The sequence below is a fragment of the Rhineura floridana genome, chromosome 3, assembly GCF_030035675.1.
Source record: "Rhineura floridana isolate rRhiFlo1 chromosome 3, rRhiFlo1.hap2, whole genome shotgun sequence".
Classification (NCBI taxonomy): domain Eukaryota; kingdom Metazoa; phylum Chordata; class Lepidosauria; order Squamata; family Rhineuridae; genus Rhineura; species Rhineura floridana.
Window position 1 is genome coordinate 204574396 of NC_084482.1, and position 26374 is coordinate 204600769.

Below are 26374 nucleotides of genomic sequence, written 5' to 3' on the forward strand. Positions count from 1 at the left end.
ATTGCTAGGCCTCGAGGTGAGATGTCTCCACGCAGAGAAGGGAGGCTTGGCCCTCTCTGCCCAGCCAGAGGACATCTTCAAATGCTTTCCCCTTACATCCCATTGAGTGGGGAACAGCTGCAGCCTCCGTTTACCCAACCCTAGGGATAGAAGGGTGTGTCCATTTCAGGTCTCACCATTTGTCATTTTTCCAGTCTTAAATTCAGTTGTTTTTTTTAAATCCGCATGAAGTATCTTTAGCATTCTAGTTCAGATTTCTCCTAATGAACATTGATTGGTTGATTGCATTTGTATCCCACCTTTCCTCCAAGGAGCTCCAGGTGACGTACATGGTGCTGTCCTCCTGCGCTCCGTTGTATCCTCGCAACCACCCTGTGAGGTAGGTTAGGCTGAGAGGCAGCGACTGGCCCAAGGTCACCCCAGTGAGCTTCATGTAGGAGTGGGTTTTTGTATGACAGGAGTGGGAGTTCAGTTCTGATACTGAAAACAAATTCCTGGGGCTAGAATGTCCTCAGAGGCATCCTGTCCCTTAATTCTAAGTGTATATTCTTCTCTACCCAACCCCAAGCCATTGTTTTGCACCTGACTGATTTGCAGATACCACAGAGTAGATCGTGCTAGCCTGATGCCCTCCTGCCTCTGGTGTAGACAATATGGATCAATGATACCTATAGGCCTGCCCCCTTTAAATACAGGAGGTTTTTCCTGCTGTGGGTGGAGCTGGATACCTAAACAGCAGCCTGTTTAAAAAGCCTCCATGAACTCCAAACCTCTGCTGAAGTAGCTTTTGAGCTTACTGACTCTAATCTTTGCACTAGTGGTTGCCAGCGTAGCTTCCATGGGCATAATGCCGCCCTTGAGGCGTTCCCCTGGTACACATGAAGCCTCAAAATGCTCCCACCCCACTGCCATCTTGAAGTTAGTTTCCTTTTTCTCCCTTGAAAAGTACATTGACCTGAAGGAGGAAGTTGGAAGAATGACACTCTGTCCCACTTCCTCTTTCAGCTCTATGTGCTTGTTAAGGCTCAGATCAATTCTGCTGGATCCATTTTTTGGGGGGGAAAGCAGAGTTTGTGATTGTTTTCCCTTTCAGTCCGTGTGTGTGTGTGCAGCAGGGGAGGGAAGTGCCCAGGGTGGGTGGCAGCCACTGCACTTGCTCCAAAACCCAAATATTCCCATGGGCCTAGAAGAGTTGGTGAGCCTTGCTCTAGAATGATCTCCCCTCAAAGCTGTCCGAGGTCCCACACGTGTGAGTTCTTGCTTGGGCCTGAACTGCTGACTGAACCTCTGCTCCAGATTGCCCCACAAACCAGCACTGTGCTCACTGTCAGGGATAATATATGCTGCTAAGCCACTGTACCTAATGCTTGCCTAAATGGACAAATAGCCTGGTCTGATATAAGACAGCATCCTATGTTGCTTCTTTATAAAAAAAATTCCTTGCATATAGAAACCTAGCATGTTAGGGAGAAGACGAGAGATTGTAGCTCGGTGATAGAATACATGCTTTGTGTATAGAACAGAAATAAAGAACCTGGCACCTTCTAAATGTTGTTGGACTATAACTCCCATAATCTCTGTCCATTGACTGGGAGGCATAGTCCGACAGCATCTGGAGGGCCATGTGCTCCCCATCCCTGATATGGAAGGTCCAAGCTGTAGACCAAGGATGGGGAACCTGTGACATCTCCACTTCCAGGTTGCTGGACTACAACTCCCACCATGCCTGACATGCTGGCAGGGGTGTGTGGGATGAGAACTGGGAGTCCAGCAGCATCTGAAGAGCCACAGCTTCCCCATCCTTGGGGTACAATACCAAGCGTAGATCAGTGTTCTTCAGCCTTGGGTCCTCCAAATGTTGGACTACAACTCCCGTCATCCCCAGCCAGTTTAGCCAATGTTCAGAGATGATGGGAGTTGAAGTCCAACATCTGGAGACTCAAGATTGAAGAGCACTGGCATAGACAATACTGATGGCAAAACAAAAGTGTGAAGCATTCACTGGAGAGAGAAAAGTAAGAGGTCAAAAAACCAGAATGCTCAAGGGATGAAACTTTATTCTGTGCACCAAGGCACGATAGTAAAAAAATTCCTTTTGGAAATGCAAGAGCCCAACGCATTTCAGCTTGTGGATTTCAAGCCTTCATCAGGGGCTAAAATACATAAAAGATTTTTTGAACTTGCTTTAAAAATATATTCAGACATTTTAAACACACAGTCAAAATTATAATTATACAGTCAAAATTATATGTACATCTTATTTAAATGATTTTTTTAGCGTAAGAAAAACAGTTTCAGAGATGCTTCTACAACAATATTGCTTTTAACTTAAAATAATCTCAAAATATACTTACAGAAATTCACTCTTCAACAACATATAGAGACCAACTTTCACTGTTGTTTTCCTTATAGCTGTTAGCACGTAAAGAACCAAAACCAAACCCAGAAATATAAAGCTCAGAAACATACAATAAATTGAACCAGCTTGATAATTAGTTCATCACACCTGATTTGAGTTGACTATTCTTTCTTTAAATCAAAGTAAAGGCAGGAGGTTGAATTCCTCATTTAACCCATTAGGAATCATGGTATCCAATTCTATTTAAATAAGATGTACATATAATTTTGACTGTATAATTATAATTTTGACTGTGTGTTTAAAATGTCTGAATGTATTTTTAAAGCAAGTTCAAAAAATCTTTTATGTATTTTAGCCCCTGATGAAGGCTTGAATCCACAAGCTGAAACGCGTTGGGCTCTTGCATTTCCAAAAGGAATTTTTTTATAAAGGAATTTTTTTACTATAGACAATACTGAGCTAGGGGTTCCAGTTCAGTATAAGGCAGTTTCTAACATTCCTAGTTCTTTGCAAGAGGACTGTAGCTCATTGATAGAGCACCTGCTTTGCACGCCAAGCTCACAGATTCAGTCCCCACCATCTCTCGTTAAAACATGGGTAGGGAACCTAGGGCCATCTAGATGTTGCTGGACTATAACTTCCATCAACCCTGAAGACCAGTCGTGCTGGCTGGGGCTGGTGGTACCTGGGAGTTCATCTGCAGCACAGATGGAAGGAAGCTCTACTCAGCTGTACTCAGACTGGCAGCAGCTCTCCACGGGCCACAGGTACCCTGCTCCTGAGTTAAAAGGGCCTCAGCAGATGAGAAAGACTTTGCTTTGCTGAGACCCTGCAGTCACTGCCAATTCCACAACAATACTGGGGTTTGGAAGATGCATTAATGGTCTGCTTCAGCTGAAGGTAGTTTCGCATGTCCATCTTATTCCTATTCTGACTTTTAATCTGCATGTTTTAAGATTGTTTTTGCCCATTACACAGGAAGAGAGGGTTTAATTCAACTAAGTTAAGATAAGAAGAGCCCTGCTGGATCAGGCCAGTGACCCATCTAGTTCAGCATCCTCTTCTCACAGTGGTCACCCACATGCCTATGGGAAGCCCGCAAGCAGGACCAGAGCACGAGAGCACTCTCCCTTCCCCTGGTTTCTGGTATTCAAAAGCATACTGCCTCATAGTGTGGAGACAGAGCATAGCCATCCTGGGTAGTATGCCATTGATAGCCTTATTCTCCATTAATTAGTCTAATCTTCTAAAGCCTCTTCGAATTCGCTCCCACAAGAGGTAGTGATGGCCACCAACTTGGATGTCTTTAAAAGAGGATTAGACAGATTCATGGAGGATAAGCCTTGATGGCTATGTCCTGCCTTCACATCTCTGGTGGACCAAAGCTGGGCTCAAGCATTTGTCAACTCAGACATTTGTCAAGCTTCTCTTACAAGTGAGATCTTTTATGTACAGTAAGAGTTGATTTCTGAATTAAGTTCATTTCAACAGACGGAACAAGTTGTACATTTGTTTCTCTCCTGTGTGAATTATCTGGTGTTTAACAAGATCTGAGTGCCAACAGACGTTCCACCCACAGAGACCTTAAACAGCTGAGAACTTGCATATCCGGTAAGATTTCTTTGTCACTGAAGCTTTTCTCACACAAGGGATACAGCTACAGTTTCATTCTTGCATGGATTCCATTTATTAAAACATTTTTATCCTGCTCCTCTTTGATTTTGGATTTCAGGGGAGGGTATAAGAGAAATTATTGTAATGCAATAAAACATCGGATAAGGTCCTGGAAAGCAGATTGAGATCCTCTGGTGCTTACTGATATCTGAATTCTGAGTAGAATCAGCTTCACAAGAACAGCATATATATGGCTTTGAGGTGAAATCCTCCAAGTTTTATTTGTCACTGAAGCTTTCCCCAGACAAGGAGCGCTGCTATGGCTTCTCTCCTGTGTGGATTCTCTGGTGCTTATTGAGATCTGCATTCCGAGAGAAACAAGCCTCACAAGAACAACACTTAAATGGCTTCTCTCTCGTGTGAGATCTTATATGTCCTGTAAGATTTGATTTGTCACTGAAGCTTTTGTCACACATAGAGCACTGGTATGGCTTCTCTCCTGTGTGGATTCTCTGGTGCTTCTTGAGATCAGAGTTCCGAGAAAAGCAAGCCTCACAATAACAGCACTTAAACGGCTTCTCTCCTGTGTGAGTCCTTTCATGTAAAACAAGATAGGATTGCTGGCGAAAGCTCTTCTCGCACACAGAACATTTAAATGGTTTCTCCCCTGTGTGTTTCCTCTTGTGTTCAACAAGCTCTGATTTCCGGCGGAAGCCACTTCCACACTCAGAACACTTATGCGGCTTCACTCCCCTGTGGATTTTTTCATGGACAGTAAGAGTTGATCTCCGACCAAAACTTTTCTCACACATGGAGCATTTGTAAGGTCTCTCGCCTGTGTGGATTTTCTGGTGTTTAATGAGATCTTGTTTCCGAAGGAAGCAAGTTCCACAATGGGAGCATTGAAACGGCCTCTCTCCTGTGTGAGATCTTTCATGTACAATGAGGTTTGATTTGTCACTGAAGCTTTTCCCACACATGGAGCACTGGTACGGCTTCTCTCCTGTGTGGGTTCTCTGATGCTTCATGAAATCAGAACTCCGATGAAAGCTTTTCCCACAATCAGAGCATTTAAATCTCTTTTCTTCTGTATGGGATCTTTCGTGTGAAATAAGGCTTGATCGGGAAAGGAAGCTTCTCTCACATGTAGAGCATTTGAATGGTTTCTCTGTGTGGATTGCATGGGGCTTAATGCAATCTGCATGCTGGCAGAAGGCCTGCCCGTTTTCAAGGCACCAATATGGCATGTCCCCCGTGTGATGCTTTTCATGGACTGTAAGTTTTGATTTCTGACTGAAACTCTTCCCACACACAGAGCATTTATACGGTTTCTGTCCCATGTGGATCCTCTCATGTTTAATGAGATCCAAGTGCTGATGAAAGCTCATTTCGCACTCAGAGCATGGATATGACTTCTCCCTTCTGTGAGATCTTTCATGGACCATGTGACTTGATTTCTGACTGAAACTTTTTCCACATATGGAGCACTGATACGGTTTCTCTCCTGTGTGGATCCTCTCATGTTTAACAAGGTCCGACTGCTGGCGAAAGCTATTTCCGCACTTGGAGCATTTATAAGGCTTTACACCTGTGTGAATTCTTTCATGTGTAACGAGACCTGAGCTCTGACCAAAGCTTTTCCCACAATACGAACAGCAATATGGCTTCTCTCCCGTATGGGATCTCTTGTGCACAACTAGATTGGATCTGTGACCGAAGCATTTCTGACAGATGGAGCATTTGTATGGTTTCTCCCCTGTGTGGATTCTCTGGTGTTTAATGAGATCCAAGCGTTGACGGAAGCTACCTCCACAAATAGAGCACGTATGTGGCTTTCCTCCTTTGTGGGTTCTTCTTTTGTGGTTTGTAAGGCTAGATTTCTTGCAGAATCCTTTCCCGCAGTCAGGGCATACGTACAAATTCCCTCCTGCAACCTCTGTGGTATTTTCCTGGGATCCCTTTGGTCTGTTCAGAGTGCCACAGCTCTCTTCCATCCCATGAAGTCTAGAAAATTCTTCTGTTACCAGCATTTCCATCTGCCCACAACTCTCCTCATCTTTGATTGGCTGTCCATTGATCTCTGGAAGAAAGGAAAAAATAATCTGGTGAATTTTTATTTTAACTATGTATACTCTGCAAGGGGTGGAATTCTAACTTAAGAGGAAGATAGGCCCCCAACAGATGACATGATTTTGGTTGCACTACCAGAAGTGAGGGTTACATCCACACCATATATTTAATGCACGTGTAAAGCAAATGGCTCCCCCCCCCAAGAATACTGGACCTTAATATCAATATTTTGGGGTGAATTTTTTAAAAATCCACTTCAGCTGTAGAAAACCAGTAGGGGGAAAAAAAGATCCATGAGGACAATCCCCCCCCCCACGAATAAACAGGAAATCTGGTGTCAAATTCAAATGTTGCAAAATTTGAGTTTATCCCTATTGGGAACCCTTGCCAACCTACTGCAAGTCAGCCAGAGATTTAGCAGTGGATCCGGATCTACCTTAGGAACGCAGGAAGGTGCCTTCTCCTGACTCAGACCAACGGCCACTCTAACGCTGTATTGTCTACAACAGCGTTTTCCAACCTGTGGGTTGCGAAGCCTGTGCAAGTGGGTCATGGGCTTTAAAATTAAACCCAAAACATTTGCTGCCTTTAACCCTTAACCAGTATGACGATGAATACTTCTTACACCTTTTTTTTGTTCCATTGACATAATGCTGTGTTGAGCCTTGTAACAGAATGTCGGCAAGGCTCGAATCTTTCATTTTAACACTTGGGAAGCGGCAGCAGAGAAGCCCTAAGGTCCCAAAGTCATGCGAGAATACATCCATGGGTCACCCATACCAAGTAAATTCGGACTTGTGGGTCGCCATACCAAAAAGATTGGAAACCACTGGCCTAAACTGATTGTAAATCATCCTCCTCCTCGCCAGGCCCCTGGATGCTTTTCAGCAGCAGGAGGTGGTACCACTTTTAAACATCAAGCAAGGTCAGCTCCCATCCGCAGTGGCTGCCTGCCATTGCAAGTTACCAAAACTGTAATGCCCTGGGCCCCACTGTCTGGCTGTAGGAATACAGGAAGCTGCCTTATATGTGTCTGACCATTGCTCTATCTACCTCAGTACTGTCTACACTGACTGGCAGCTGCTTTTCAGGGTTTCATGCAGGGGACATTCTAAGCCCTGCCTGGAGATGCCGGGGATTGAATCTGAGACCTTCTGCATGCAAAGCAGATGCTCTACCACTGAGCTAGGGCCCTTCGCCTGCAAAAACTAGATTAGGGACTCCTGAAATTAGAAATATAGGAAACTGCCTTATACCAAATCTGGCCATTGGGCGATGTGGCTCGGTACTGTCTGCACTGACTGGCAACAGCTCTCTAGGGCTTTAAGCAAGGGTTATTCCCAGCCCTATCTGGAGATGTCAGGGATTGCATCCGAGATCTTCTGCAGGCAAAGCAAATGCTCAGTCACTGAGCTATAGTCCATCTGCACCTGTAACATAGGAAGCTGCCTTAGATGGAGCCAGACGGGAGTCCAACTAGCTCTGCACTGTTTCCACCAGGGTTGGGGAACCTGAGCCGTTTCACTGGAGTACAGCTCCCATCATCCCCGACCATTGGCCATGCTGGCTGGGGCTGATGGGAGCTGGAATCCAACAGCATCTGGAGGGCCACAGATCAGCCACCCCTGGACTGCATTGACCAAGACCCCGGAGAGCCTCTGCCAGACAAGGATTTTTCCTGGAGACATCGGGGCTTGACCCTGGGACCTTCTGTGTGCAAAGGAGAGGCTCTGCCACTGAGCTATGGCCCTTCCCTTCCAAATGTCCATCGAAGTGGGAGCCCCACCACCAGGGGTTCAGGGGTCCATACCAACTGGGTGGGCATCCCTTTCGCTCGCCTCTTTGTCCTCCCCGCCAAGCGGCCTCTGAACGTGTTGTGATGGAATCCTCTCGGGGACGAGGCCCAGCATCTGAAACAGCAAAGCAGCATGTTACTGCAGGGTGTGTTTTCGCCTGGAGAAGACGAAAGGGAAACATTTATTTATTACATTCCTACCCCACCCTTTCCCTAAGAACGTAAGAAGAGCCTGCTGCATCAGGCCTCTGGCCCATCTAGTCCAGCATCCTCTTCTCACAGTGGCCAACCAGACCCCCCAATGGGAAGCCCCCGAGCAGAACCTGAGCGCAACAGCACTCTCCCCACTTGCAATTCTCAGAAACTGGTATTCAGAAACATACTAGCTCTGACTGTGGACAGAAAGCATAGCCATCACGGCTAGTAGCCACTGATAGCCTGTAAATGTACTGCCTTCAAGTCAATTCCGACTTATGGCAACCCTATGAATAGGGCTTTCATGAGGCTGAGAGGCAGTGACTGGCCCAAGGTCACCCAATGAGCTTCATGGCTATGTGGGGATTCAAACCCTGGTCTCCCAGGTCGTAGTCCAACACCTTAACCCAGCCTTTCCCAACCAGTGTGCCTCCAGATGTTGTTGGACCACAACTCCCATCAGCCTCAGCCAGCATTGCCAATGGTCAGGAAAGATGGGAATTGTGGTCGAACAACATCTGGAGGCACACTGGTTGGGAAAGGCTGCCTTAACCACTACACCACACTTATCTGCCGTGAATTTGTGTAATCCTCTTTTAAAGCCATCCAAGTTGGTGGCCGTCACTGCCTCTTGTGGGAGCAAATTCCACAGTTTAACTCTGCGCTGCGTGAAGTGCTTTTGTCTGTCTTGAATCTTCCAACATTCAGCTTCATTGGATGGCCACGGGCTCTAGCATTATGACAAAGGGAGAAAAATGTTTATTGCGGCCGCATTTGGAATACTGTGTACAGTTCTGGTCGCCTCATCTCAAAAAGGATATTATAGAGTTGGAGAAGGTTCAGAGGAGGGCAACCAGAATGATCAAGGGGATGGAGCGACTCCCTTACAAGGAAAGGTTGCAGCATTTGGGGCTTTTTAGTTTAGAGAAAAGGCGGGTCAGAGGAGACATGATAGAAGTGTATAAAATTATGCATGGCATTGAGAAAGTGGATAGAGAAAAGTTCTTCTCCCTCTCTCATAATACCAGAACTCGTGGACATTCAAAGAAGCTGAATGTTGGAAGATTCAGGACAGACAAAAGGAAGTATTTCTTTACTCAGCGCATAGTTAAACTATGGAATTTGCTCCCACAAGATGCAGTAATGGCCACCAGCATGGATGGCTTTAAAAGAAGATTAGACAAATTCATGGAGGACAGGGCTATCAATGGCTACTAGCCATGATGGCTGTGCTGTGCCACCCTAGTCAGAGGCAGCATGCTTCTGAAAACCAGTTGCTGGAAGCCTCAGGAGGGGAGAGTGTTCTTGCACTCGGGTCCTGCTTGCGGGCTTCCCCCAGGCACCTCGTTGGCCACTGTGAGAACAGGATGCTGGACTAGATGGGCCACTGGCCTGATCCAGCAGGCTCTTCTTATGTTCTTATGTTCTTATCTGCCCATTTTTTTCCATGCCGTGCATCATTTGACGCACTTCTATCATGTCGCCCCTTATTTACCTTCTCTTTCAGCTCTGGGGTGGTGGCAGTCTTCAAAGGCTTGTCACTCAGAAAATAGAACAGACTCATCCTCTGTTGCCCCAGAGGGCAACAGTTGAACCAATGAGTGGGAATTGCATGGAAATTACGTGGTTTGCCTAAACATGAGGAGAAATGAACAGGAAAACAGTGGAACAGAGCGCCTCAGGAGGTGGCAGGCTGCCCTTCGCTGGGGGTGTTTAAGCAGAGGCTGGGTGGCCACCTGTCAGGGATGCTGAAGCTACATCCTGCATTTGGACAGGGGTGTTGGGGCTTGAAGGGGACGGGGCAGAGCCCTGCTGCCAATGAACGCAGAGATGCCGGACCAGCAGAGTGGCAGGCAGAGAAGGTCCTTGGGAGAAGAAGAATGGAAAGGGAGCAGAAGAACTTTCTCCAACTCCCTTTCCTCACTTAGGATTTAGGAGTAGGAACGTGCTGGAATTCCACCCAATTGGTATCTGGTACCAAATTTTCAATTCAGTTGCTTACTGTCTGTCATTGCGGATCAGATTTTTACGTAGTGATTTTCCACGGCTATTTTCAAAAATATCCGTCGTTCAATATCAGTATTAAGAACAAAAATGTTATCGATGTTTTGCTTTCAAGATATCAATACTTCCTTTCAAAATACCGATATTAATATTTCTTGCGAGGGGGAAAAACGGACTGGTAAAAGCAGTGGCAAGTGGAGAAGGAACTAACTCGGACAGATGTCAGCCTTTAGGTTGACGGAATGCTTTTGAGCTGGCTCCAGGCGACGGATCTCATCCCTACTTAGGAGACACCATCAGAAGGAAGTGTAAGTGAAGCTGAGCATTTCCAGAGAGAAGTTCAGGTGGCTGGGAAGGACGAGAGGGAGGCTGGAGGCAAATGAACAGAGAGAGAGAAGGCGGCCATGGAGGGAGAAAGAGAGGTGCGAGAGGTAGTGGAAAGAAAGAAAGAAAGAAAGGAAGAAAGGAAGAGAAAAGGAAAGGCTGGCGCAGAGAGAGTTGGGGGGGAGGGGAACAGAAGTAATTGGGCAAGCTTTGCCCTAAAGGGATTTCTGGCAGGTTAGAGGGACAAATAAAGGAATTCTGAGGGGTGACATAAACCACAAGAGCTGAGAAGGCAAGAAGCAGGAGCTGGGCTAGGGGCGCGTGGGCAGATCCATACCATACACTTAAAACACATTTCAATCACACGACTTCCTCCAAAGAATTCTGGGAAGCGGGGTTTAAATGCCATGTGCTTTACATGTGTGTTGGATGTACTTTAAATGTGTGGTGTTGGTCTGCCCATGCAAGCAATACTGGCTTGGGCAGGGGGAGGAATTTCAGTTAAGAGATCCTGCGATGACAAGAATCCCAAATTTGGTCTGAGGGCAGGGTTCACCAGGAGTCTCTGGAAATAAGAGACCTGGGGTTTTGAGGATCCTTAGGATCTGGGGGAGGGACTTGAAGGCTTCACAAGAGGGTTGAACTGGATGACCTCTGAGGCCCCTTTCAACTCTATGGTGTTATGGAGTGAGTGAAAAAAAGGTCGGAAGGACCCAGAGGATGACTTCTTCTGACTCCCAAGCTGAAAGCGGTATGTTTTTCTTCTTTGCTCTTTCACAGGAACGCTGGAAACTGCCTTATGTCGAGACAGACCTTTGGACCATCTACCTCAGTACTGTCTATACTGACCGGAAGTGTCTTCCCACAGTTTCAGGTACCTGCAATGCAGATGTGCTGTATTGTCCTTCCTCGACCATGAGAAGTCTGCTCCCCAGTAATTCAGAGCTGGGCTTTCAGTATGGCTGCCTCTATTATGTGGAATAGTATCCCTCCCAATTTACAACCGGTGCCCACTATCTGCACTTTCCAGAAACAACTGAAGACGTTTTGGTTCCAACAAGTGTTCACAGCTAAATGGAAAGGTCTCTCCCATGGGTGTCTACTGTGTACTGTTTTTAAAATTATCTGCTGTTGTTTTCTGTGTTGTTTTTAATGGTTTTTAAGCAGTCCTTATTCTATTTTGCACATCGCCTTGAGACCTCTGTGTGCGGAAGGCCATTAATAAATAGTAATACAAAAGCTGGATTAGAGGATCCTGGTTTTAGGAATACAGGAAGCTGCCTTATATTGGGGCCCCTTCTGCAGTATACATTTAAAGCAGTCTACAGTAGGGCCCCACTCATACGGCGGGTTATGTTCCAGACCCCCACCTAAAAGCGAAACCCACCAAAAAGCAGAACTCATTCAACAGAATGGTGCCTGACGCCCAAAAAACGCCGTAAAAGTGGAACAAGTACCGTATGAGTGAGGCCTTGCTCTATTTGAAAGCCGCCGTATTAGTGGAACGCCAAAAAGCAGGCTGCCGAAAAGCGGGGCCCTACTGTACTCCTTTAAACAGTCAAGGCTTTCAGTGTAGTTTGATAAGGGTGCTGACAGTTGTTAGGGGACTCTATTCACCTCACAGAGCTATAGTTCTCAGAGTGCTTTAACAGTCAATCCCTCTTTCCAGGGAACTCTCAACACCCTTAACAAACTACAATTCCCAGGATGCTTTGGGGGAAACCATGGCTGTTTAAAGTGGCATGATCCTGCTTTAAATGTATAGTGTGGATGGGGCCTCAATGAGACCACTGGCCCATCTAGCTTAGTACTGTCTCTAGCGATTGACCATAGGACCTTCTACATGCAAAGCAAGTACTCTACCACTGAACCACAGCCCTTCCCTCCCGCCTCTCAGCTGTCCAGAAGAGACGCTCTGACCTGCCCTTGCTGTTTCTTGGCTTCTTCCCTCCTCAGCAGGAACTCCTCCGCCAGGACTACCGCTTCGGTGCAGGTCTCCGGCTCACCTTCCCTTACCCAGCTCTCCATCTCTGTGGGCAGGACAGCCAGGAACTGCTCCAGGACCACCAACTCCAGAATCTGCTCCTTTGTGTGCATCTCCGGCTTCAGCCATCGATGGCAAAGTTCCCGGAGCTGGCTGCAAACCTCTCGGGGGCCTTTGGCCTCCTGGTAGAGGAACTGCCTGAAGTGTTGACATGGCAGCTCTGTGCCGACGGCACAATCACTCTCCGTCTCCTCCTTCACTTGCCCACAATCCCCCAGACCTCTGAATCCTGGCCTGTTTTGGGCCTGCTTTGTCACTCCATTGAGAGCCAGGTGGTACTGAGCCCCTGAGCTAGGCTCAGCTCTTTCCGCCCAGAAGTCCACAGAAGCGGTAAGATCCCTCCAAGCCACAGTCTCTGCCAGGTCTCTGTTTCCAGGACGGGGAGCCTCAATTGCCTTGAGGAACGTCTGCCATTGGGCATCCCAGAGCAGCCCCAATCCGTCCTCCCTCTCCTCTTTCACCTTCTGTTGCATTGCAGGTCTCAAGAAGCCTTCTATTCCGTGCGATTCCACCTCTGGTTCAGGGCAAGTGGAATCTTGCTCCATTGTTATATCTAAATTTGTGTCCCGGCCCTGGAAACCGACGTGGATGCCGCTTTCCCTGCGTCAGATCTGCTTTGTTTTGAATGGAAATATTTTTCTCTAGTGGAGAAAGAGAGAAGCAGAAGGGAAGGAGTAATTATTATTGTTTACATTTATATCCTGCCCTGATTGGAAATGAAGCGGTGAGATCACCCCAAAACTTCTGCAGGGACAAACAGTTTTGAAAGCAGGATCATGTACGACTGCCCTGATAGCATCATGAGCAGAAATAATCATGAATGGATAGCAAAAAGGATGTCTGCAGAGGCCCTTAGACTCTTGGTGTGTTTTTAAAAGCCTTTTCTGCTGGTCTTCCCTGGTGGAGAGGTGATTGCTGGTGTCTCATATAAAACAATTCAGGTGTCCAGAATTTTAATGTAGGTGGAATTGGGAAGTTGTGTGTCAACGCAAAAAAAGAAAAGGTAGCAGCAAAGAGAGGAACTCATGATATTCCTAACTCAGAACTTACCTGATACAAAAAAAAGTGATTTTCTTCTGAGCGTGTAAACATTTAAAAATGACTCTATTCCTGTAAATGCAGTTAAAGTCCATCAGCTATTTTTGAATTATGATGAGTTTGTATTGAATTGCATTAATTGTTTTCTGAATTGTCTGTTTTTGCTTTACTTACCCATTTTTCTGAAGCAGCAGATGGTGCATCTGACAACACTGCAGTGTAATCCAGTGTTGTTAACCAGGCAATTTTGGGTTGTTGTTTTAGGGAAATGCAGTGGGGAGGAGAGTTGTGAGTTTGATGTAGCAGCCGTGCAATTAATTAAGGGCTGCGGGAAGTACGTGGGAAGGCAATAGCTACATACACACCGTACATTTAAAACCCATAGCTTCCCTCAGAGCTACAGTTTATTTATTTATTGCATTTATTTATTTATTTATTGCATTTATATACTGCCTCATAGCCGAAGCTCTCTGGGCGGTTTACAACAATTAAAAACATTAAAAACAAATATACAAATTTAAACCATACCAAATTAAAACCCATAAAAACTGATAGGCAAGTTAAAACACATGCTATTCAAATGCTGTTAAAACATGCCTGGGAGAAGAGGAAAGTCTTGACCTGGCACTGAAAAGATAACAGTGTTGGCACCAGGTGCACCTCATCAGGGAGATCATTCCATAATTTGGTGGCCACCACTGAGAAGGCCCTCTCTCTCGTTGCCAGACTCCCAGCTTCCCTCGGAGTAGGCACCCAGAAGAGGGCCTTTGATCTTGAACGTAGTGTACGGGTGGGTTCATATTGGGAGAGGCGTTCCATCAGGTATTGTGGTCCCAAGCTGTGTAAGGCTTTATAGGTCAAAACCAGCACCTTGAATTGGGCTCGGAAACATGCAAGCAGCCAATGGAAGCAGGCCACAATTGGTTTTATATGTTTGAACCGTCTGGTCCCTGTTTCCAATCTGGCCGCTGCATTTTGCACAAGCTGCAGTTTCTGAACCGTCTTCAAAGGCAGCCCCACATAGAGTGCATTGCAGTAATCTAACTTGGAGGTTACCAGAGCACGGACAACTGAAGCCAGGTTATCCCTGTCCAGATAGGGGTGTAGCTGGGCCACCAACCGGAGTTCATAGAAGGCTCTCCATGCCACCGAGCCTACCTGAGCCTTAAGTGACAGAGATGGTTCTAGAAGAACCCCCAAGCTACGAACCTGCTTCTTTGGGGGAGTGTGACCCCATCCAGGACAGGTTGGGCATCCACCATCTGGTCAGAAGAACTACCCACTAGCAGCATCTCAGTCTTGTCTGGATTGAGCCTAAGTTTATTAGCCCTCATCCAGTCCATTGTCACACCCAGGCACCGGTTCAGCACATTGACAGCCTCACCTGAAGAGGATGAGAAGGAGAAATAGAGCTGCGCGTCATCAGCGTACTGATGGCAACGCACTCCAAAACTCCGGATGACCACACCCAACAGTAGATGTTGAACAGCATGGGGGACAGAACTGACCCCTGTGGAACCCCCTACTGGAGAATCCACGGGGCCAAGCAATGTTCCCCAAGCACCACCTTCTGGAGCCGACCCACCAAGTAGATGCGGAATCACTGCCATGCAGTCCCTCCCACTCCCAACTCAGCCAGTCGTCCCAGAAGGATGCCATGGTTGATGGTATCAAAAGCTGCTGAGAGATCAAGGAGAATCAACAGAGTCACACTCCCCCTGTCTCTCTCCCGACAGAAGTCATTGTACAAGGCGACCAAGGCTGTTTCCGTGCCAAAACCAGGCCTGAAACCCAACTGAAATGGATCCAGATAATCGGTCTCATCCAAGAGTGTATGGAGCTGGCCTGCAACCACTCGTTCAAGGACCTTGCCCAGGAATGGAACATTTGCCACTGGCTTATAGTTATTAAGATTTTCTGGGTCCAGGGATGGTTTCTGCAGGAGTGGTCACACCACCCCCACTCGCAGAGAGGCATTAATCACTTCCTTGGCCCAGCCAGCTGTTCCATCCCTGCTAGCTTTTATTAGCCAAGAAGGGCAAGGATCCAGTCCAGAAGTGGTTGCACAAACCTGTCCAAGCACCTTGCCAATGTCGTCAAGCTGTACCAACTGAAACTTATCCAAGAAATCAGGACAAGGCTGTGCTCTGGATACCTCACTTGATTCACCTATAACACTGGAGTCTAAGTCCTGGTGGATGCTAAAGATTTTATCCTGGAAGTGCCTAGCAAATTCATTACAGTGGACCACAGATGGTTCTACCATGTCCTCGGGGCGAACATGTAATAGCCCCTGGACAATTCTGAAGAGCTCCACTGGGTGGGAAGGTGATGATTTGATAGTGGCAGCAAAGTATTGTGTATTTGCTGCCCTCACTGCCCCTAAATACAGCTTACCATACGCACAACAGTGTATGATTGCATCCACCAGGAGTTCATCTCCATCTGCACTCATAGAATCATAGAATAGTAGAGTTGGAAGGGGCCTACAAGGCCATCAAGTTCAACCCCCTGCGCAATGCAGGAATCAAAATCAAAGCATTCCTGACAGATGGCTGTCCAGCTGCCTCTTGAATGCCTCCAGTGTCGGAGAGCCCACTACCTCTCTAGGTAGTTGGTTCCATTGTCATATGGCTCTAACAGTTAGGAAGTTTTTCCTGATGTCCAATCGAAATCTGGCTTCCTGCAACTTGAGCCCATTATTTCGTGTCCTGCACTCTGGGATGACCAAGAAGAGATCCCAGCCCTCCTCTATGTGACAACCTTTCATGTACTTGAAGAGTGCTATCATATCTCCCCTCAGTCCTCTCTTCTCCAGGCTAAACACGCCCAGTTCTTTCAGTCTCTCCTCATAGGGCTTGATTTCCAGTCCCCTGATCATCCTTGTTGCCCTCCTCTGAACCTGTTCCAGTTTGTCTGCATCCTTCTTGAAGTGTGGAGACCAGAACTGGACGCAGTATTCAAGATGAGGCCTAACCAGTGCTGAATAGAGGGGAACTAGTACTTCATGCGATTTGGAAACTATACTTCTGTTAATGCAGCCTAATATAGCATTTGCCTTTTTTGCAGACACATCACACTGTTGGCTCATATTCAGCTTGCGATCAATGACAATTCCAAGATCCTACTCGCATGTTGCATTGCTGAGCCAAGTATCCCCCATCTTATAACTGTGCATTTGGTTTCTTTTTCCTAAGTGTAGAACTTTGCATTTATCCCTGTTGAATTTCATTCTGTTGTTTTCAGCCCAATGCTCCAGCCTATCAAGGTCCCTTTGAATTTACTTCCTGTCTTCCACGGTATTAGCTATGCCCCCCAATTTTGTATCATCTGCAAATTTGATAAGCATGCTCTGTACCTCCTCATCCAAGTCGTTAATAAAAATGTTGAAGAGCACTGGGCCCAGGACCGAGCCCTGTGGTACCCCACTCATTACTTCTGCCCAGTTTGAGAAGGAACAGTTGATAAGCACTCTTTGAATATGATTCTGGAGCCAACTGTGGATCCACCTGATAGTTGTTCCATCCAACCCACATTTAACTAGCTTGCTAATCAGAATATCATGGGGCACTTTGTCAAAAGCTTTGCTGAAGTTGAGGTATATTATGTCCACAGCATTCCCACTCAAACCATCACCTATATTGTTTCATCGCTCTCAGCTCTGGGGTATACCATGGAGCCATACGAGCTCTACACAGGAGAGGGCGCTCAGGAGCAATCATGTCAACTGCCCAGGTCATTTCTGTATTCCACAGTTCAACCAGGGTTTCGACAGGAGCACCAGCCCTATCAGCCAGAAAACTCCCCAGAGCCCTTTGGAAACCATCCGGATCTATTAGTCTCTGGGGGCGGACCAACTTAATAGGTCCCCCCCCCCTTTCAGAGGGGAAAAGCTGCTGTAAGTCTAAACTTCAGCAAGCAGTGATCTGTCCATGGCAAAGGGACTGATGTAAGGCACCCCACATTCAGATCACCATCTCCACGTCCAGTTGCAAAAAACCAAGTCTAGAGTATGCCCTGCTACATGTGTTGGGCCAATGGCATATTGGGACTGTCCCATAGTTGTCATGGAGACTATAAAATCCTGAGACACCGCTGATAAGGTGGCCCCGGCATGGATGTTGACATCCCCCAGAACCAACAGTCTGGGGGATCTCAACAGTACACCTGAGACCACCTCTGTCAGCTCAGCTAGGGAGTCTGTTGGGCAACAGGGTGGGTAGTACACCAACAGAATCCCCAGCAGGGGCGTCACTACTGAGGTGCGGAGGGTGCGGACCGCACCCGGGTGACACCCTGAGGGGGGTGACACCCTGAGGGGGGTGACACCGAGCCGCCCCGCGCCGTTGGCCAGCAAAGGAGCCGAGAAGCGCTCCAGGTCAGCACAGCCAACTCCTTCTCGGAGGTGGGCAGGTGAGACCGACAGGCGCCCGCTCGCTGGCGGTGAAGCCGGGACGGGCCTTCCACCACCAGCCTGGAGCGCGTGGTGAGTGTGTGCGCGTGCATGCACGCAAGATCAGCCACCCCCATCCATGCCCTGGGAGGGCGTGCGCAGGAGGTCCGCACCCCCCGCACTCCCACTAGTGATGCCGCTGGTCCCCAGTCTGTAAATCGTGAATGAGGGAGGTCTTATTATGCACTGATCTGGTGTTTAGGAGCAGCATCTGGAGGCCCAAGAGCTGGCTGATAGGGCAACCAACAAACCTTCAGGTATGGGGAGGACTGGAACAAGGCACGATCTTTAACTGCCTGGGCCGCATTCCCCTTACCTGGCCTCACAATGCCATATCTCCCTCTACCCATCACTACACTAATTGGAGGCCCCTCAAGTCACCCCACTTAGCTCTGAGTCCTCTATCCCAGGCACATAACTCAAGACCCAGAAGTCCCACAAAAAGCCAGGCAGTATGCAGAGCAGAACTCCTGGATACCTGGGGGCCTGGTCCTGCAGGACGTGACAGCCTGCAAAGCAGAAGTCCAACAGGGAGAGGGCAGTGGTGGTGACTGAGCAGCAGCAGCAAGCAAGCAGGCCGGCAGCAGCAGCAGAAGGCTCTCCTTCTTCCCTGGACGGTAGGGTTGCCAGGTTCAGGGCCTGAGACTGATCCTGTATCTTCAGGAGAAGAGAAAGTCAGCCAAGTGCAGGTGTTGTTGCAAGACCGTAATGGGAAAAACCAAAAGGTGGAATTCTCCCTTCCCCCTGCACAACTTTTAAAGATACAGAAGACCTCTTGGAGGCTGGGCCACTTTCCCTCCCCTAGCCTACACAAAGGAGCGTAAAATAGGAAGTGACCTTCACCGTTTACAACCTCCTTCCTACATGTCTCTGGGGCCATCTAGGAAGCCAGGCTCTATAGCTTTAACTCTTTAAAAGCACACATACCTCTGGATTCAATTACCAGCTGAAATTAGACAGGCATTTTTATTTAAGGAAGCTGACCCTAAATTGCTTTTATTCCAGTCATTTCCTCTTGCTTCTTTGTTTCACCAATCTTAAATTCATCTCTGCAGCATTTTATTTCTTTTACAAACAGACAAACGTAGGAAAATTCATCAGCATTTTAATGTGAGCTTCTGCTAATAAACACATTTTTGTATGCAATTTTGTCTAGTACAGTGGTTCCCAAACTTTTTCCTCCACAGACCACTTGAAAATTGCTGAGGGTCTTGGCAGATCACTTAGTGATTTTTTCTGCTTACTGTATCCTTTGTGATGTGATGTGATGCCCTGTACTTGATAGCGAGGCTGTTCTGAAATGCTTTGGCTCATCTACAGGCTTGAGGAATGTGTGGTGTACTGTAAGTATGAATGGGTGAACACATCAATTTCAATTTCTCTTAGTGTCTCATTTTCCGATCTTAAATTCTCCACGTTTCCATACCAGTTTGTGATACATTTTTGAAAGTCCTCGTCAACATTGGCAGCATTTTAGCATGAATTCCTCCTAATATGGCCATTTTTTGATCCAATTTTGCCAAATACCTGGTTTTGCAAAGCAATTTCCCATACTATAATGTATGTTTGTATGTTATGCTCCTTTATATTACCCCAGTAAATGCATTTTTGTCCACATTGCTTGGTTGGAGAACTGCATTGCAAAGTTCAGAGAAGTGTGAATTTCAGAGTGTGGCTGTGTTTTGCTTCTCTTATCGTTTTGGAAAGAGTGAATTAGGTAAGCTTGCAATTAAATGGGAACTAAATAGTTGCCGCCCTGGACTCCTACAGGGAGGAAGTGTTGGAATGTATGAGGTATGTATCTGAACCAGAGCCTATCAGAATACTTGAGGACAATCAAGCTTGCATATGACTTGCGGAATCAGAAGGGCAAAGTTCTCGCATGAAGCACATTGATGTGAAGTTCCACTACCTCAAGGACATAAGGGAGAAAGGACTTCTAGAGATGACCTACTGTCCAACAGAAGAGATGACAGCTGATGCTTTGACCAAACCACTGGGCAAAGTCAGACACCAGAAACTACGAGGCAAGATGCACCTTGTAGAATGAACCAAGTTCTCGTTGAGAAGGGGTGTTGGAATGTATGAGGTTCAACTCCAACTTGGTGGGTAGAGGTTGCATGGGGTTATTAAGGGTAGCTAGAGAGGAGACCTCTTGGTTGCTAGGCTACACCTGTCCTTTGATCTCCTGCTGTCTCTTCCTTCCTGCTTTACTGATATGCAAGGAATGTTGATCTCAGTTCATTCCCGCCTTCCACCAGTCTTTCTTCTTTCTCGAGAGGGGAGCAGACATCTTTCCTTTGTCACTCCCTCTCAACCAGCATAAAGGCAGACCCTGGGATCAGAGTCTGCTGCTCCAGCATAGCTAGTTAGCTAGATATAGAACTCTCTCCTATCAAGCATGTACTCCCAGAATAAAGTAGTTATTTCTTATTTTAAAGCTTAAAGTCTCTGTCTTACTAATTTGCAGGGAAGGTAGAATCTTAGCAAAGATTCAATCACACACACATAAGCTCGCTCAAAAACTCTCAGTTCCACTACACAGCTCTGCAGGGTCCCACAGGACATTGGGCCCAGCCTCCTATAGGAAAGGTGAGATATAAATCTAATAAGTAAGTAAGTAAATAAATAAATAAATAAAATTTCTTTCCCATCCCTAACTATAACAGAAACCTGTTAGCCAATAAGGGCTGTTTTTAATCTACAGCAATCCTGACAACACAATAAAGAGATGTTTTTTGTTGTGCCTTCAAGTTGATTATGACTTATGGCAACCCTATGAATCAGCGACCTCCAACAGCATCTGTTACAAACCAGCCGGTTCAGATCTTGTAAGTTCAGGTCTGTGGCTTCCTTTATGGAATCAATCCATCTCTTGGTTGGCCTTCCTCTTTTTCTACTCCCTTCTGTTTTTCCAGCATTATTGTCTTTTCTAGTGAATCGTCTTCTCATGTATCCAAAGTATGATAACCGCAGTTTCATCATTTGAGCTTCTAGTGAGAGTTCTGGTTTAATTTGTTCTAACACCCAATTATTGGTCTTTTTTGCAGTCCATGGTATGCGCAAAGCTCTCCTCCAACACCACATTTCAAATGAGTTTATTTTTCTCTTATCCACTTTTTTCACTGTCCAGCTTTCACATCCATACATAGAGATCGGGAATACTATGGTCAGAATGATCCTGACTTCAGTGTTCAGTGATACATCTTTGCATTTGAGGACCTGTCCTCTCATAGCTGCCCTCCCCAGTCCTAGCCTTCTTCTGATTTCTTGACTATTGTCTCCATTTTAGTTAATGACTATGCCAAGGTATTAATAATCCTTGACAAGTTTAATGTCCTAAGTTCAATATCCCAACCCAGCTGAGAACCTCTGGTTGATCATACTGGATAGCAAGTAAGAGCCTTCCCCAGTGCCAGAGAGATGATGTATTTGTCTTCTTCCCTTAACAGATGGGTGGTGGTCTTCTTCTCTCTTATCATAGGCTACTAGGTACCACTTATCTAGGATTGTCACCCACAAACCCTACCAACAAGGCCCTCTTATTGACTTCACGGCACTCCCTCCCTCCCTCTGCTTGGTTAAAAAACTGTGTGCACAACTCATCTGTCATCTATGCCTAGTGGCAGTTGGTGGCTCCATGTCAGCAGGGCTGTGGAATCTGCTCTGGGTTTTAGTCTGAACTTTCAGCTCCTTGCAAGTTTGGACTAAAACCTGGAGCAGATTCCACAGCCCCGCTGACTCGGAGCCGCCATTCGCTACTGTCTATGACCCCCCACTGCTACACACACTTGGCTGCTTTTCTGCACAGGGAGAGAGAAAATTATTTTAGTTAGAATAAGAATGGAACATTTATGTATTTATCCGACTCCGTTTATGAATCACCCCCCCCATTTAAGTGTCTTGATTTCACAGTAAGAACATCAGCAATTGCACATACAAAAGCAAGTTCAAATGCAAAAACAGTTTCAGATCCAGTACAGATATAGACTGGGCTAAAGATATCCCCTCAAAATGCTTGTTGCAAAAAGGAAGGTCCTTCAAGAGGTGCAGGAAAGACAACAGAGATGGCGCCTCTCTGGTGCGTAACAGGAGGGAGTTTCCAAAGGATAGATGCTACTTCACACTAAAGGCCGAATTCATATACTGTACGTATGAAAAAGATCCTCCGTGGAGCAGAGTGGTAAGCGGCGGTAATGCAGCCGAAGCTCTGCTCACGGCCGGAGTTCGATTCCAACGGAAGGAGGAAGTCGAATCTCCGGTAAAAGGGGTCGAGGTCCACTCAGCCTTCCATCCATCCGTGGTCGGTAAAATGAGTACCTGGCCTATGCTGGGGGGTAAAGAAAGGCCAGGGAAGGAACTGGCAATCCCACCCCATATATGCGGTCTGCCTAGTAAATGTCACAAGACGTCACCCTAAGAGTCGGAAACGACTCGCGCTATAAGTGCGGGGACAGCTTTACCTTTACGTATGGAAGGGACCTCCTAATAAGATGGTATCTACAGCAGGCATGCCTGCCATCACTCAAGAACACGCCCCTGCCTCCATTTTGAAGGTGAAGCGATTGGGCTATTTGAGTGCCTGCCAGCTACACATGTGTGCAGGAGTGATGTCAGCTGGGACAATGGAGCTCCTCTGCAATCCGTGCCACTGTCCGGTCATGCCCCACAACCTGATGCTGGCGGGGATCATGGAGCAGGAGCTCCACCCTCCCAATGGCAGGGGGCCCTCAGCTACCCACAGGGGCCCTTGGCCAGCTGCAGGGCCCTCAGCCAGTGCCTGACCTGGCCACCCACTGGCACTGGGCCTGATAAGAAGAGAGAGTTCCACCAGGGACAGACAGTTCTTCCCATCCTAGTTTAACATGGATGGGTGAATTTGCACATTGTGGAATTTTCCCTTCTGTGCAACTCTTAAGAATTGCTCTCTGGGGGAGGGGGTGTGACCCTATCCTTCCTTTGCTCTCTGTCTTCCAGAGCTCCCTTACCTCCTCCCCTGCCAACAAATCACACTCCTCCTGCTCCTAGGCCCCACTGGTTTCTTAACACCCCTTCCCATCTGGTGATTCTGGTGCTGGTACCCATACCATGATAAAAGTGCTGTGGGCGTCAGCACAAAATGGTTGCCATGGGCAGCAAAAAAAGAGCTGCTGGTACTCTGTATCGGTGAGTACAGTCACCAAAAAAGCACTGTTCATAAATAGTAATACTCAGAGTAGGCCCACATAAATTAAATTTCTAAGCCTGTTAAGTCCAGGGATTAATTCTGAAGGTTTTTTATTATCTATTTTATGACAGGCAGGGAACCTCCAGCCCACCAGTCAACCGTTATCTGGAAATGCCCCTCTCTGGCCCTGCTCCACCTCAAGTGTTTTTGCCTGGCTAGAATGTGTCCTTGAACTATGATAATATCTCTTGCTTAACTGGATTGGAGAAATGGGAAAGTGCAGAAATCTTAGGCCAGCCTTTCCCAACCTTTGGGTCCTCAGATGTTGCTGGACTACAACTTCCATCAGCCCCAGCCAGCATGGCCAATGGTCAGGAATTATGGGAACTCTAGTCCAGCAACATCTGGAGACCCATAGGTTGGGAAAGGCTGCCTTAGGCTTTTGCTGAATGTAATGTAATGGAGCTGAATGTACAGAGATAAGCTCCACCCATATTTGCATCTGGCCATGCCTACTTTTTGCCCCTTCCCATCACTGGCATGTAGTCCCCGCAACATTGCCCAAAAGGGAAGGCCATCCTTGGGCTAAACAATCTTCCCCAGCCCAATATGAGCTAAAATGTACTATAACACTTTTTAATATTAAAAAAGCAAATAAATAAGCTGAGTTACACCTACAGTTGTGAGGTGTGTGAAGAGATTATGATGATGCCTCCCCAGCTGTTGCCGTGGGCTGCGGACTGCCTGTGACATCACAAAAGCACATGGCTGCTGAGTAGATATAAAGGTGGGCCAAGCGGAAAGCCAGTGGACTGAGGGAAAAGCCTTGCCTGGTCTTCTTTCACTTGGAGGAGGAAAATTGGCGATCATCTGGCCATGGGATGCTATGGAGCAATAATGAGGCAAGTTTACTTGCTGAGCGGGATCGCAGCTTGAAGGTGGCTGATACCCATGGCCTGAAGCTGGCTGATGTCTAGTGATGGAGCTATTGGAAGCTAGCAGATGTTGGTGGGTGGAAGCCGGTGGATTTCGCATTCAGAAGCTGGCAGATGCCGCAAAGCTGAAGCAGGCAGATGTTTGTGGAGGAAGCTGGTTGAAATTCACCTTCGGAAGCCCGTCGACAGAAGCCGGTGGATATTTGTGGGTTGAAGCTGGGGCACAAATGTGAATGGATGGAGGGACGGGTGAGAGGTGTGTGTCATGCCCTCGTGCCACCCTACAGGTGCCAGGTACATGCTTCAGACCCAGTTCCCTGTTCAGTATTATAAAAATACACACAGAAATAGGAACTAATTTGGTTGGTCCTATTTCTTAGCAGAGTTGTAAAAATACAAGCAGCAGAATGAGAATATAAACCAGCCCACCTTCCCTGGGTTTAAATAACAACAGGCACAATCCTTTAGGTAAAAGAAAATGTTTACTCACAACCTCTTCACATGTTCAGAAGAAGATAGGCTCTAGCTTAGAAGAAAGAAAAATATAGAAGTCTCAGTCCATCTTGGTGTTTGTAATGATGCTCTTAGCAGAGAGCATCATGCCATGCAGCCTCTCTCAAAGGTAGGAAGATCAGCAATGGAGAATATTCAAAAATCCCCCAGGACAACGGAGGAGGAAGTCAGGTAAGTAACCCCCACCCATTAGGAAGTTACATCATGGTAAAACAGGTACATGGGATATTCCCCAAATATCCCTTAAAGTGACCATGCAATATTTGCCTATTCCAACATTCCCCACCCTGGGCAATTGATCTGGAACCCAATATCCCCCTTGCCAAGGCTGTGCAGACCAACACCAACCCTGCAAGGTAGACGATAGGCTGCCACCACACCTTCAACTGGTTCCACTCTGAGTTTAGGGGAAGCCCAGAGCCCAGATATAGGTAAACCAAGGATTCCTAAAGACAAGAGCCAAGCAGGCACTCCTTGTCCAGAAGCCTTTGGTAAAGCCAAAACACATTCTTTTGGTAATTGTGGTCAGTGTTCAAGGTGCTGGATTCAGAACCAAATTGTTCTTACTCAGTGAACACACAAAGTAATAAGAAGTAGCTTTATTAATAAAATATAAGTGCACAATTAACAGCAGCAAAACAATTCCCCAAAACCACACCCAACCAGGGGTTCAGCTAAACATAAGAGAGTTCAGACACAACAGAAAAATAACAAACTGACCTATTCTACTTACTGAAGAGGTAGTTGTTGCAAATCTCATCTCTCCTCAGAGAGACACCATCAGGATAGTAAAAGGCAGTGGAACCCCACATGGATGACCACCCTTCCAGGGAAATATCCAGGGGAACAAAGGCTATGGGTCTCACCCCCTATACTTAAGGAAAAAAACCCAGCAACAGTTCATAATGATTCAGCCAATCAGGGGGCTTTCTGATGAAGTAATATTGCCGAAGCTTCTTCACTTTTTGCGCCTTAGCAGGCCCCCCTCCCTTCCTGATCTTCAACTCTTCTCAGGCCCGCATGGCCATGAGTACCAGCCTCTCACCAGATAACAGAGATAACCAGGTGCTGCTCTTCAGGCCTCCTAATTACTTGCAGCTGAGAAATGAAACTCAAAGTTTTCCACTCACACAGAAGCCCATCTCCTCCCAATCCCCACAATTCTCTGCATCTGAGCCATTTTACACAATCCATTTTAAACCAGGTGAAGCAATGTTGTGATTTCATGACAGGGTGGACGTTGCCACTGACGTTGTTCATGGATGTCGGCTGGCTGTGTGTTTGTGTATGAGAGTGGGGTTTCGGATGCGGTCGAGGGGAGTGGTGGGTGTAAGTGTGTGAATGTGACATGTGAAAAAACCGGTGGATATTCATGAATAGATGAAACCAGTGGGAAAGGGTACGGAGTGTTATTAGGAAACTATTCTCCTGACAGAGCTCCAATGGTTTAACAGTCAGCCCCTCTGCCCAGAGAATGCTGGGAATTGGAACTCTGTGAGGGGAATAACAGTCTCCTAACAACTCTCAGCACCCTTTGCAAACTACACTTCCCAGGATTCTTTGGGGGAAGCCATGACTGTTTAAAGTGGAACAACACTCTGGTGTGGCTGACCTCTGCCTCCCCAATGTGGGCTTCAAAGTGTTAAGTCTAAAGCCCCATCTGCACCATACATTTAAGGCAGTATCATACCATGGTAAACAGCCACCCCAAAGAACCCTGGGAAATGTAGTTTATGAAGGTTGCTGGAGTCCTATTCTCACAAAGCTGCAATTTCCAGGGTGGTTTAACCATCCGTCCCTCTTCCCCAGAGAACTGTAGCTCTGTGAAGGGAATAGGAGTCTCTTAACAATTCTCAGGACAGC

At 46.8% G+C, this 26374-nt stretch overlaps 1 protein-coding gene and 1 long non-coding RNA gene across 5 annotated transcripts; one reads left to right on the top strand and one right to left on the bottom strand.

Annotated features, from left to right (window-relative positions):
* Positions 1–2267: 2267 nt before the first annotated feature.
* On the bottom strand, positions 2268–25324 carry LOC133381219 (zinc finger protein 271-like). 4 transcript variants are annotated; one of them, XM_061619994.1, is made up of 4 exons: positions 25245–25324; positions 12282–13046; positions 7854–7953; positions 2268–6053 (listed from the first exon to the last, which is right to left on the bottom strand). In XM_061619994.1, exons 2-4 carry the CDS (start codon positions 12948–12950, stop codon positions 4291–4293), a joined length of 2532 nt encoding a protein of 843 aa, XP_061475978.1. In that variant the 5' UTR covers positions 12951–13046; positions 25245–25324; the 3' UTR covers positions 2268–4290. The 4 variants fall into 4 exon arrangements, with proteins under 4 accessions (XP_061475978.1, XP_061475974.1, XP_061475977.1 ...); XM_061619990.1 differs by lacking the exon at positions 25245–25324 and adding an exon at positions 18375–18696; XM_061619993.1 differs by lacking the exon at positions 25245–25324 and adding an exon at positions 14653–14994.
* On the top strand, positions 10205–13531 carry LOC133381273 (uncharacterized). The gene is made up of 3 exons (XR_009761654.1): positions 10205–10345; positions 11142–11235; positions 12318–13531. It is a non-coding gene; the product is annotated as an uncharacterized LOC133381273 (long non-coding RNA).
* Positions 25325–26374: the final 1050 nt, after the last annotated feature.

What these genes read in the sequence shown, in the direction of transcription:
- LOC133381219 (XM_061619994.1), bottom strand. Translation starts at nt 12,950, where the DNA reads ATGGAGCAAGATTCCACTTGCCCTGAACCAGAGGTGGAATCGCACGGA. An exon ending in CCAAGAAACAGCAAGGGCAG is followed by an intron (nt 7,954 to 12,281) that starts GTCAGAGCGTCT and finishes TTGCTGTTTCAG; the next exon opens with ATGCTGGGCCTCGTCCCCGA. An exon ending in AAGGGATGCCCACCCAGTTG is followed by an intron (nt 6,054 to 7,853) that starts GTATGGACCCCT and finishes CCTTTCTTCCAG; the next exon opens with AGATCAATGGACAGCCAATC.